The 13311-nt window shown below is 39.1% G+C and overlaps 1 protein-coding gene across 1 annotated transcript in view; it reads left to right on the top strand.

Moving 5' to 3' along the window:
• Positions 1-11780, top strand: part of GPR139 (G protein-coupled receptor 139) — a 42988-nt gene extending 31208 nt beyond the window's left edge. The window contains exon 2 of the mRNA XM_025416363.3: positions 7501-11780. Coding sequence (XP_025272148.1) covers positions 7501-8435 — 935 coding nt within the window. The 3' untranslated portion in view covers positions 8436-11780. The remainder of the gene's footprint in view (positions 1-7500) is intronic.
• Positions 11781-13311: the final 1531 nt, after the last annotated feature.

The following is a 13311-nucleotide window of genomic DNA, read 5'->3' on the forward strand; positions in this document are numbered from 1 at the left end:
CCCTGGGTGGCGCAGCGGTTTGGCGCCTGCCTTTGGCCCAGGGCGCGATCCTGGAGACCCAGGATCGATTCCCACGTCGGGCTCCCGGTGCATGGAGCCTGCTTCTCCCTCTGCCTGTGTCTCTGCCTCTCTCTCTCTCTGTGACTATCATAAATAAATAAAAATTTAAAAAAATATTTAAAAGTGAGCTAATAATAATATAATTACATGCTGATATAATTAATTTTTTACATGTGTTTTGTTATTAAAAAACTATTTTTCAAAGTAAAAAAAGGAAATACAGCAGAACTAAGAGAGAAAGAATATTCTCAGTCAGTGCTCTGTTCTGGCTACTTCTTCTAAGGAACTTGCAGGGACCTTATAGTCCTCACAAACATAGAAAATAACTCTGGAAAATTTTGACCCTTTCCCTCTGCACCAGTAAGTGGTTCAGTGGTGGGGTCTGACAGTCAAACCTGTGTTGTTCTTTCAGCCACTCCCCAAATCCTCTGAAGCTTGAGCACAGTAAGCTACAAATTACGGGAAATGAATTCCCCCAAGAATACAACCAAGAAGCTTTGCAATCACAGAACATGGGCTTTCTATTTATTACCCAGGAGCTTAAACCTGTCCAGTGACACCATTGACAGAAAAGATTTGCTTTTTAGAAGCACTGACATTTTGATTGTGAAGTTCACTGGGGCTTGCTTGGGTTTCCACAACAACAGTCTTGGGCAGGTCAGTTTGAGAGAAAAGCTGAGAAATAGAATTTCAGGCAGTGATGACTTGGGTTTCTTTGTTTTTTCGCCCATTATAAATGCACACAGACCCTGTCAACATTCCTTTTCTTTGGGGAAAAACGTGCCATTGTGGAAATGAAGGGATTTTTTGAGGTGGGTAATTATAGCAAATGTCAAACTTTAAGAGTTGAAAACTCTACCTTCTCATTTCTTTTTTCAGAAAATCAATACACAGGCATTGTTCCATTCCCCTCTAGGTCTATGTGGCTTACACATGTTCTCTCATCCCAAGGATCTCCTAAGTATGCTTGATATTGCCTTGGGGACAAATCTAACTGTACAAAAGAAATGGGAAACTCAATGTCTGCAAGTTAGTTTCTCAAGAGAGGCAATTACTAGAAACTTAAGAAAATGTCAAATATGAATACCTGGCAATTTCGTTTGGAGATGATGACTTGCCTGACTTTAAGCATTAATTAGATGGGGCTGAAATATTTTTAAAGAGTTTGGATATGGAGAATTTTTTTAGCACCCCACTTCAAATAGCATTCAATAGGAAAGTAAGAGACAGTGGTGAAGAGTCACTCCATGCAGAATATATCCAGTATTTGTCCTTCCTGCCTCCTTATAGGCTGGTAGGTGCGGCAGGGACACGAGAGAGAAATGACAGTACTTTTCTAAGTCAGGGGCAACCCAGGAAACAGGAATCACTTTCCTACAGCTGAGAAGCCTTTCCTATAACCAAAAATAACACAGAACTTGATATCCCATAACATCAGACAGAGGGTGTTATTCTGTATGTTGGGTGTTATTCTGTATGTTGGTAAATTGAAACCAATAAAAAATAAATTTATTGAAAAAAAAAACATCAGACAGAACTAGAGTCACCTCTGGCTCCCCACGTTACTCAGTATGTGGCTTTGGGCAAATTACCTAAAACTCTAATCCTCAGTTTCCTCATCTCTAAAATGGGGATGATAATAGGACTGATAAGCCTTCTTTCAGTTCCATGAATACCATGCTTACACTCACCTCAGGGCCTTTGCACTTGTCATTCCAACTGCCTAGAATCCTTTTCCCACAGATCTTTTTATGGCAGATACCTTCTCCTCACCCTTAATTGAACTCAAATCATTTTCCAATCTGAAAAATAATCTCCCATCAACCTATCTCATCCCTGGGTTTTATTCTGGATAGTATCGCTATCTGAAATTCTCATACATTTTTATATTTGTTCATTGTCTGTCTCCCTCACTACAATAAGCACCATGATAAAAGGGAACTTGTGCATTTTGCTAATCCTTGCATCTCCAACACCTCCTACAGTGCCTGGCACATAGTAAGTGCTCTGTTAACATTTGCTGAACAAGTGGACTCTCAGTCAATAGCTAACATTCATTGAGAACTCATCACATGCCAGGCACTGTTCTAACCGCTTTATAAAAATTATCTCACTTAATTCTCAAAACCCTCTGAGGCAGATAGTTGTACTAATCCTATTTTATAAAGAAAGAAACTGAAGTGTAGAGAGATCAAATCAATCTTCCCAAAGCCAAAGAGCCAATAAGTAGTAGAGCCAAGACTAAACCCCAGCAGCCCAGCCCCAGACTCCACATACTTAATCCCAAGTCCTGATACTTTTAGCTTTGATAGGTAAGCATCAGACCTGATTTCACAGCTTGTGTTTATGAAACTCTGGCTGTATACAATTAGATCAAAGCAGCCAAACTTTTGACACACACCCTCCTGCAAATCCTTCACCCTTCATTCTATATCTGTTTACTAGCCCTCTTGTATCATTATATGTGTTCTTATTTATCTCTTTAATACTTAGCTACTTGTGTGTTTTCCTATACTTTGGAGATTCTAAATGTGTGCAATACCAACTTGTTTCTACCATGGGCCCAGGCACACAGAAGGTAGATGCTAAATACTTTTTTAAAAGATTTCTAAATGAATAAAACATTTTGGAACACTTTTCAACAGAACATAGCAAGACTGTTTAATAAAAGAGAGCTCTAAATGCAAAAATGTATACAAAGTGAGTAAAAATCAATATAAGCTTTCCTTATAAACCCAACTCTTCATGCTTTCCTCACCTTAGGGTCTTTGCACATGCTGTTTCCCTGAAACACACTTTCTACTACCACTCTTTTTGCCTATTTACTTTCTACTGGTTCTCCAAATTTTACTTTGTTTTTTTTTTTAATTTTTATTTATTTATGATAGTCACACACACAGAGAGAGAGAGGGAGAGAGAGAGGCAGAGACATAGGCAGAGGGAGAAGCAGGCTCCATGCACCGGGAGCCCGACGTGGGATTCGATCCCGGGTCTCCAGGATCGCGCCCTGGGCCAAAGGCAGGCGCTAAACCGCTGCACCACCCAGGGATCCCCAAATTTTACTTTGAACATTATTTCCTCAGCAAAACTTTTATTGATCACTAATAGCACTTGCAACTTTCAATTATACATTTTCTCCTATGGCTCTAAAGTTGACATTTTTCTTGCCTAAAAGATTCTAAGCTCCATGAAGATAAGACCATTCATGTCTATTTTGTTCAACATCTCCTCTCAGGACATAACTCATAGTCAATGCACAGAAACACTGCTAAATGCATGAATAAACTTTTGAAATTTCAAGTTTATAAACATAAAGAACTTTGCTTTAATGGGACATCTTTTCGCAAGAGTGACTTAAAGTAGAATTTACTCATTATTTTTCTCTTTTGCATACACTGTAATATGCCTGCATGGTACCCTCACCCTTACTTGAATTACCAATATTGCAGAGTGGTTTAGTGCATGGGTGTTAGTTCTTTGGCTTGCATCTTGGCTAATTAATATAATCAGACCTTAACTCTTCACCACTTCAAAATGTTATTTCAAAGTGCCTTGAACAAGAGCAAGAATAGCACAGACTTAAAAATAAAAACAAACAAAAAACTGACAGCAGCAAATACCAAGAAGATATGGAGCAGCTGAACTCTCATACTCTGTTTTTAGGAGTGTAAATTACCAAAACCACTTTATAGAGCAATTCAGCTGAATCTGGAAAAGATACAGGTGCATATACTCTAGAACATAATAAATATATTTCTATATATGTACTACCCAAGAGAAACTCTCACATATAACTACTTCAAGTTGTTAACTACAGCAGTTTTTAATAGCAAAACCTTGAAACCAATTTAAATGTACATTGTTATATATATACACACATATGTCTACATAATATGTGTATATAGGCATATATATTTGTACATGTGTGTCTCTATAATAGGCATGTATATAGAAATATATAGAGACGTGTGTATATGTGTATAGATATATCTCTATGTATATGTGAATAGATAAATCACGGTAAATTTATACAATGGAATGCTATATAGCTGTTAAAATGAGTGAATGAGAGCTACATGTATTAACAAAATAGGTCTCAAAAACATAAGGTTGAGTAGAAAAAGCAGCCTGTTGAATGAACAGTTCACTATAAATTAAGGGTGTGCAAATGCAGCCCTGAAGATTACTGCATGGTGGTTGCCTCCAAGGAGAGAACAAAAGGGGAGGGGAAAGAATAGGCCTGGGGCAATTTCAAGGAAACTGTTAATTGTATCTATAGTGTAAGCTGTTTTGAGTCTGGGTGGCTCAATTAAGCATCGGCCTTCAACTCAGGTCAGAGTCCTGGAGTCCTGGGATGGAGCCCCAAGTTGGGCTCCCTGCTCAGCAGGGGGTCTGCTTGTCTCTCCTCTTGCTTGTGCCCTCTTTTTCAAATGAATAAATAAAATCTTTTTTAAAAAAATAAAAATAAGGGGATCCCTGGATGGTTCAGCAGTTTAGTGCCTGCCTTCAGCCCAGGGTATGGTCCTGGAGTCCTGAGATCGAGTCCCACATCGGGCTCCCTGCATGGAGCCTGCTTTTCTCTCTGCCTGTGTCTCTGCCTCTCTCTATGTGTGTCTCTCATGAATAAATAAATTAAATATTTTTTAAAATTAAAAATAAATAATAATAGGTAGGTAGGTAGATAGATAATAGATGATAGATAGATGATAGATGATAAATAGATGATAGATAGATAGATAGATAGATAGATAGATAGATAGATAGATGATAGATAGAATGTTCCTCATCATATTTTAAAAATTTTACAACAAAGGACACTATCAGGAGAATGAAAAGATGGGGCATCTGGGTGGACCAGTTGGTTAAGCATCTGACTCTTGTTTTAGGCTCAGGTCATGATCTAAGGCTCTTGAATTCGAGCCCTGCATCCAGCTCCACACTGAAGCCTACCTAAGATTCTCTCTCCATCTCCCTCTGCCTTCCTTCCACCCCCTACTCGCACTCTCTCAAAAAATTAAATTAATTGCGGCATCTAGGTGGTTCAGTTGGTTATGTCTGCCTTTGGCTCAGGTCAAAATCCCAAAGTCCTGGAATCAAGCCCCACATCACGCTCCCTGCTCAGCAAGAAGTTTGCTTCTCTCCCTCTCTCTGCTCTCCCCCTGCTAATACTTTCTCACTTGCTTTCTCTCAGATAAATAAAGCCTTTTTAGAAAATTAAATTAAGGGGATCCCTGGGTGGCTCAGCGGTTTAGTGCCTGCCTTTGGCCCAGGGCGCGATCCTGGAGTCCCGGGATTGAGTCCCACGTTGGGCTCCCGGCATGGAGCCTGCTTCTCCCTCCTCCTGTGTCTCTGCCTTTCTCTCTCTCTCTCTCTCTCTCTCTCTCTCTTTCTGTCTATCTCTATCATAAATAAATAAATCTTTAAAAATTAAATTTAATTTTAAAATAAAATAACTGAAGCAAATATGGCAAAATGTTAAAATTTGTTTAATCTGAGTGAGTGCACCAGCATGTATATATTACAAGACAATTTTATAAGTGAACTATTGTATAATATTTTAAAAGGTAAGATTGAGAAAGGGAGATCCAGATGCCAGCTTTGCCACTGGACTTCGGAAAAGGGACATAAATTCTCTGACAATTTTGCTAAATAGAATTAATAGTGTTGACTGTGAAAATTAATGAGCTTAAATGTGCAGAATGACTTCTAGATATTACCCATTGGAATATCACTTTAAAGTCCCTAACAACCGTGTCTTATTCAGAAAGATATTTGTTTTTAAAAATGATCAGAAATCATATGCATGCATTTTCAGGGGTGCCTGGCTGGCTCAGTCAGAAGAGTGTGTGACTCTTTTTTTTCTTTTTTTATAAATTTTTATTTATTTATGATAGTCACACACAGATAGAGAGAGAGAGGCAGAGACACAGGCAGAGGGAGAAGCAGGCTTCATGCACCGGGAGCCTGACGTGGGATTCGATCCCGGGTCTCCAGGATCGCGCCCTGGGCCAAAGGCAGGCGCCAAACCGCTGCGCCACCCAGGGATCCCAGAGTGTGTGACTCTTGAACTTGGAGTTATGAGTTCAAGCTCCACATTGGGTGTACAGATTACTTAAATAAATAAAGACTTTTTTAAAAAGAAAGGAATTATATGCATAGATTGCCAAAAAATTGTAATACCAAAAAATAATTGCTACTCTTTGTTCAAAAACTATATATGTGCATTACATAGACATATATAAGGACAGACTATTTATTACTGTGATTGCCCTAAGGGAGGGGTACTTGGGTAGTTGGAGAACAAGAAGGAAAATTTACTTCTCTCTGTTATTATTTTTAATAATGTACTCTATTGTGGATTACAGCTGTTCCTCGATTTATGATGGAGTTACATCTTGGTAAACCTATCATAAACTAAAAATGCCTTTAATTCACCTAACCTACTGAACATTATAGTTTAGCCTAGTCTACCTTAACTATGCTCAGAACACTTATATTAGTCTATGGTTGGGAAAAATCATCTAACACAAAGCCTGTCTTATAATAAAGTGTTGAATATCTCATGTAACTTATTGAATACATACTGAAAGTGAGAAGCAGAATGGTTGTACAGGTACAGATGGTTGTAAGTGTGTCACTTTTAAGTGCTCATGATCACGTGAATAACTGGGAGCTCTGGCTTGCTGCTGTTGCCCAGCATAACAAGAGAGTATCATAACGCATATCGCCAGCCCGGGAAAAGATCCAAATTCAAAATCCCAAATACATTTTCCACTGAATGCCTATAGCTTTTGCGCCATAGTAAAGTTGGAAAATCATAAGTCGAACCATCATAAAATGGGGACCATCTGCACCTACTCTAAAAATAAATAAAATTTATCTTTAAACTAATCTGAAGGTCATGATCTTCTCTGCTCCTTCAATACTAAATCTATATATTAAAAAAAAAAAGAAAGGTCCTAAAATCCAAGTTCCAAAAAGGTTCTTAAGAGTAACCTCTTGCATGATTTAAGACCTCTCCCACCTGAACATGTGAAGTAGGGAAAACCATCCCACCCCATATTTTCCTACATACACTCAGACAAAAGAGAGAGCATGGGATTTGGGATTAGGAGATCTAAATTTGGTTCCTGTCCCCAGCACTTACTGTGTGACTCTAAGTGAATTCCTAAAGCCCTCTGACCCCCAGTTTCATTTCTGAAATGAAGACAATGGTAGCACCACCTCCAATGACTATGCGAGGAATAAATAAATTATAATACGAGTATATAACTTTGTCTGTAGGAGATATAATTTGTCATGTGGAGATTGTCCCTCAAAAGCATTTGTTTGGTCCCTTTGGCTTCCATGGGAGTACCCATAAGCTTATGTCTGCAACCCCGTAGTAGCCAATGAAGTCATCCTACTTCAGAGATAAACCAGATTCTCTTCTCTCCACAGCAAATATCCTGACAGTGATCATCCTGTCTCAGCTGGTAGCTAGAAGACAGAAATCCTCCTACAACTATCTCTTGGCACTTGCTGCTGCTGACATCTTGGTCCTCTTTTTCATTGTGTTTGTGGATTTCCTCTTGGAAGATTTCATCTTGAATATGCAGTTGCCTCAAGTGGCCAATAAGATCATAGAAGTGCTGGAATTCTCATCCATCCACACCTCCATTTGGATTACTGTTCCATTAACCATTGACCGGTATATTGCCGTCTGCCACCCGCTCAAGTACCACACAGTCTCCTACCCAGCCCGCACCAGAAAAGTCATTGTAAGTGTTTACATCACCTGCTTCCTGACCAGCATCCCCTACTACTGGTGGCCCAATATCTGGACTGAAGACTACATAAGTACCTCTGTGCATCATGTCCTTATCTGGATTCACTGTTTCACTGTGTACTTGGTGCCCTGCTCTATCTTCTTCATCTTGAACTCAATCATTGTGTACAAACTCAGGAGGAAAAGCAATTTTCGCCTTCGTGGCTACTCCACAGGGAAAACTACTGCCATCTTGTTCACCATTACCTCCATCTTTGCCACACTCTGGGCCCCCCGCATCATCATGATTCTCTACCACCTCTATGGTGCGCCCATCCAAAACCGCTGGCTGGTGCACATCATGTCCGACATTGCCAACATGCTGGCCCTTCTGAACACAGCCATCAACTTCTTCCTCTACTGCTTCATCAGCAAGAGGTTCCGCACGATGGCAGCTGCCACGCTCAAGGCCTTCTTCAAGTGCCAGAAGCAACCTGTACAGTTTTACACCAACCATAACTTTTCCATAACAAGTAGCCCCTGGATCTCGCCGGCCAACTCACATTGTATCAAGATGTTGGTGTACCAGTACGACAAAAATGGAAAACCTATAAAAGTATCCCCGTGACCCCCTAGGCTTGGCACCTAGTGCCTCTGTCTAATCTATTTCCAGATGGGAGGGTAGCCCACTTAAGAGTGCTAACCTGATTTCCTGTCTCCATGGACTGAGCAACTCTCAGACTGGTAGATGAGAAAAGATGAAAGAGAAGAAAGAAAAGCATCAATCTTCTTTTCATTTACACATTTATTTTCACAATGTCACTTGACAGAAAAAGTTCCTACCAGTTTGAAGATGCTTTGGAGGTTGTGTCATCATCCTGTGGTCAGTAAGGACACACGGTAAAGAAATAGTCTATGACTTTGCCTTGGCACCATCCACAGCCATTGGGAACCACTCATTTATGTGACACACCAAGCAGCCAGTAGCTGAGTCCACACTCTTCTTCCAAGAGCTGAGGTCAACCATCGCTTTCCTGTGCCATCCCCAGCAGCTAACAATGCTGACCAATTTGGGATTTTTCCAAGGTGCCCTTTGTCCTAGAGAAGGTTGTGGTCTTAAAGTGACCCTGGAACTCTAAGCTACAGAATGACACTGTGGGGACAAGGGAGTATTAATCCCATCCAAACTCTGACCAGAGCTTCTTTGGAAAGGCTCCAAACCAACATAACTATGACCCTCAAACCTGGGTCTGCAATGCAGTCTTTCTATTCGCCATTATGTATAGATTTTATCCACGTCCTCCAAAATAAAGACCCCGCCTGGTGTGGGGGGGAAAAGGAGGATCTCTTGAGCCCAGAAAAACAAAAAAAAATAAGCCCACTCTTGCCATTGTTTTGATCCATCCCTGCGTCAGCTATGTATGATCCCTTTACTCAAAATAGCTTCTTATTGTGGTGCCACTCAAGCTTCCTGGAGAAGCCTCTTATGTGTAGAGTTACCAGCCCTGCCTTCTTGCTTGCTAAAGCCCTCACCAAATTGTTTTATTTGAAGTGACTTCCAAACTGGATTTAATTTTCAAGGGTCAGGAACTGTAGCTCTCCAGATGTGAAGGGAGGCATTCTCTGCTCTGCCCCACAGTCCAGCTGGCATTGCTATTCAGCCACAAACACAGACACAATTGACATGGAAAGGTGCCCATGTTGTTTGCTTGTCTGCCCTTTGATGTATATGGCTCAAAAGGGTGGTGCCAGTTTTCAGTAAAGCTATTTAATCCAGATCCTTTGCAAAATGATAAAATATAAGTATGCTTATTTGTTCTCTCTTTGCCTGTCCAAGGCAAGAACAGTTCTACAATGTAATTAATAGGGGCTTCCCTGGGATTTACCACTCATGTGTGCACACATACATGCACGTTTATGCTTGATTATATTAGGCTTCTATGTATACTGTGATGTGTTTTAAAAGGGAAACCTATGCTGGAGTTCCTCTTATTTAACCTTTTTAAAAACTTCTCTTCCAGATTCCCAGTATTTTCCCTGTTTGGGAAGAAATCTTCCCAAAATTATTTTGGAATTGTATGATATCTTTGGTGACCAAACAAAAAGCAAACAGTCCTCCTGGAACACTTGGTTCTTCAGGTTGGATTCTTACTACATTTTTAGTCCTAAATTGGAAGGGATGTCTACTCTTTTGAAGGAAATTTGCAATAAATGAGTGTGGTAGAAAAGGCCCCAGTGCAACACAAGCCCTAAACTTTAGTCACTGCCCTCGATACTAATTCAATATAATTTTAGGTCATGGTAGTCCTGGTGATCCTAATTCCTACTCCTTTTAAATGATTGCAGTAGAGTCTCATCTTACCCAAATATTAGATTCTAAAGTCAGTGTAAAAGAAAGATATCTGGCAGAGCCAAAGTTACCTCTGCAAAGTCACCAGGAAGGAGCCTTGTTGGAGACCATATTCTATCCCGTATAAAATCTAACTAAGCTAAGTTTTTCTTCAGCAGTAGAACAGGTTTCCTAGATCAAGGACAAGACAAAGTTGACGTGCACTTAGGGACCATATTGTATGACTCTAATGTATCTTAATGAGAACATTAAGATCACACTGGCACAGCAAGATGCTCCCATTAGAAGAGGTTCATGGAGGTTGTTTGAGAGACAAGAAGGTTAGTTTGTCCCATGTCATACTCTCCCCAGGGCATATGTGCATCCAGTGGAATAGTGGGCAGATGCCTCCACATCCTTTAAATTGCATTTTTTCTGTTTCTTTTTTGCCAAGCACGTGTAGTCTGAATATGTCGTGTTCATTAAATGTGTGTATGATGCAAGTCCACCACATCCCCTTATGAATGAACATTGACCAAAGGCTACCTACACTGAATATATATATATATATATATTTACTTATTTATTTATTTATTTTATTTATTTTTAAACACATAGCTCAAAAAATGCTAGTTTGAGCTATATGTGGATGAGTCACAGTGCAATAGCTATAAAGATTAAGCAATTCCTCTTTAAGAATGTATGCAAGATGGAAAATACATGTGGATCTCAGTGCTCTCTGCTCCACTTTTTTTATTGTATGTAAAAATTGTTGATGTTTAAAAAGTAAAAAACTGGGTGTGCATTTGGAATATTTTCCTCATACACTCATTTATTACTTCTTACCAATAGAGGCTGTACCAAGTAGTATTGTGATCTTTTTTCCTTCTGACTATATTTTATATTTTGATAAATAATATTTAAAAGAACTCTGATTCTTGAAGGCATTCCAATGAATTGTTGTCTTCTGGTTAAACTGTGTAAGAGTGCCCATTGGGTTAGGTTGATACATATGTCCTAAACTTTATTTCAGATAATATATGGACTTTTAATTTATTATTATTTATAGTAATAGTTGTGGAAAATAATGACAAGGTTTTAAAAAATAATTTAAGCCTTTTCTTTCAGGCCAATTTCGGAAATGGAGCCTTGAATTTTGAAGCCTGTCTTGTAAACAGCTGCTGTTGATGGCATTTAAGCAATTGCCTTATATCAGGTTTTTGTGAAAGACTGTTAACTAGCATCTCTCTTGTGTGATTTGTGTCCTTGGTTGGACATGCAGTGATGCTACACACGTACATGGTGGGTCTTTTTATTGGACAGCTCAAGCACTGAACTGTCTCATGGGGAAAGAAATGAGGAGCATGATAGACAAACCATAAAAGACAGACCATGAGCAGGTATGAACTTCCATTTTGCAAACATTCCACAATTGGAAGATTACTTTGCACAGTTGGTGCCTACTGGTCCAACATGAGAGGCCTATCTGAAGTGAATAAAAGACTATAATGTTGACTATTCCAGCTCAAATAATGGAATAGAATGTTAACATAGAGAATAGTAAATGTTCATATTTTCTTAATTAGATAATATATTGTGTTTGGACTTGTTTGTATTATAATAAATTCTAACATGGTGCACTCATGGTGTTTGTAATTTGCATATGTGTTCAAGCTACAGCAGAATTCTGACTGAAATTTTTTAGATGAGTATTTTCCTTATACTATGTGCTGGTACTGGAATGAGACCTGAGTCCCACCTGTCCCTTGGTTAGCCAGATACATTTCAAAATTTAAGACCACTGAACTCTGCTTCCTATAATCCTAATTAGGTAGTATACTGGGTATAAATCTAAATTCTCTTCTGACTTCATCAAATACATGTATTTGAGACAGTGATGGCTATAATCATAAGCAGAAATCTAGCATAATGGCTAAGACCTTGGACTTTTTTTTCCTCATGATTTATTTGTAACTGAAAGTTTGTACCTTCTGATCCTTTCACCCATTTTTACCACCCACATCTCCCACCTCTGGCAAACACCAATCTGTTTCCTGTATCAGAGTTTTGGGTTTTTTGTTTTGGTTTGGTTTTTTTAATTCTACATATAAATGAGATCATACAGTATTTGTCTTTTCTCTGTCCGACTTATTTCGCTTAGTGTAAAGCACTCAAGGTCCATCCGTGTTGTTGCAAATGGCAAGATTTCATTCTTTTTATGGCTGAATAGTATTCTATTGTGTATATACACCACATCTTATTTACCCATTCATCTATTAATGGACACTTAAGTTGTTTCTGTATCTTGTAATAGCTTGGATGTTGAAGTCAGACAGTCATGGGCATGTCCCACCTCCACCATTTACTAGATGGGCGACCTTTAACAATTCCTTGAAGATCTCTGAAAGACTGTCCCCAGATAGAAAATGGTACAAAATTTAATTTTTTCCAGTTGTCTGCAAGATAAACAGAATCTTTCAAAGTCAGGAAATCAAGGTTTGGAGTCAGGTATGGCAGGCTGTAACTTTGCAGGCTATACCACTTCCTAGCTGTGTGGCCTTGGGCAATGTTCTCAATCTCTCTGAGTCTCAATTTCTTCTCCATAAAATAGGGCTAACAGTAATTCTAGTACATACCTCATGGGGTGATTATTAATGGTAGAGCTAAAAAGAGCCTCCAGTTGCACATCATTTTACAGGTAAGACTACTGGCCAAAAGAAGTTAATGATTTTGTCCAGAGTAGTTACCAAACACTTCATGATTTCCACTTTACCTCACTGCCTTCTATGCAAGATTCTGACTCATCTCCCCACTCAAAGATCACCTTATTTTGTGCCCTTTTTTAGACTTGAGTATATTCCATAGCTTTCCAACCTTTCAAAGCCAGGTCATCCAAACATGAGATATATTATAACAGCATCATAATTAAAACACTTGGCTTGACCTTTCCCTGTGAGGTTGAATTTTTTTAAGTTGACTCTCTGGAATTCTAACCACAGCTCTTAAACTAGCTATGCATTTCCCACACAAACCACCATCAATTCTGACAGCCACCCACAAACTATTGTCACAACCTATCTTTGCATCAACTTGGAGAATGAAAATAACTTACAAGTTGAGAGGGAATATATAGAAAAGCAAGGAATTTGCTGAGAAGGTGGCCAGCAGAAGCTAC

The sequence above is a fragment of the Canis lupus genome, chromosome 6 (assembly GCF_003254725.2).
Source record: "Canis lupus dingo isolate Sandy chromosome 6, ASM325472v2, whole genome shotgun sequence".
NCBI lineage: Eukaryota > Metazoa > Chordata > Mammalia > Carnivora > Canidae > Canis > Canis lupus.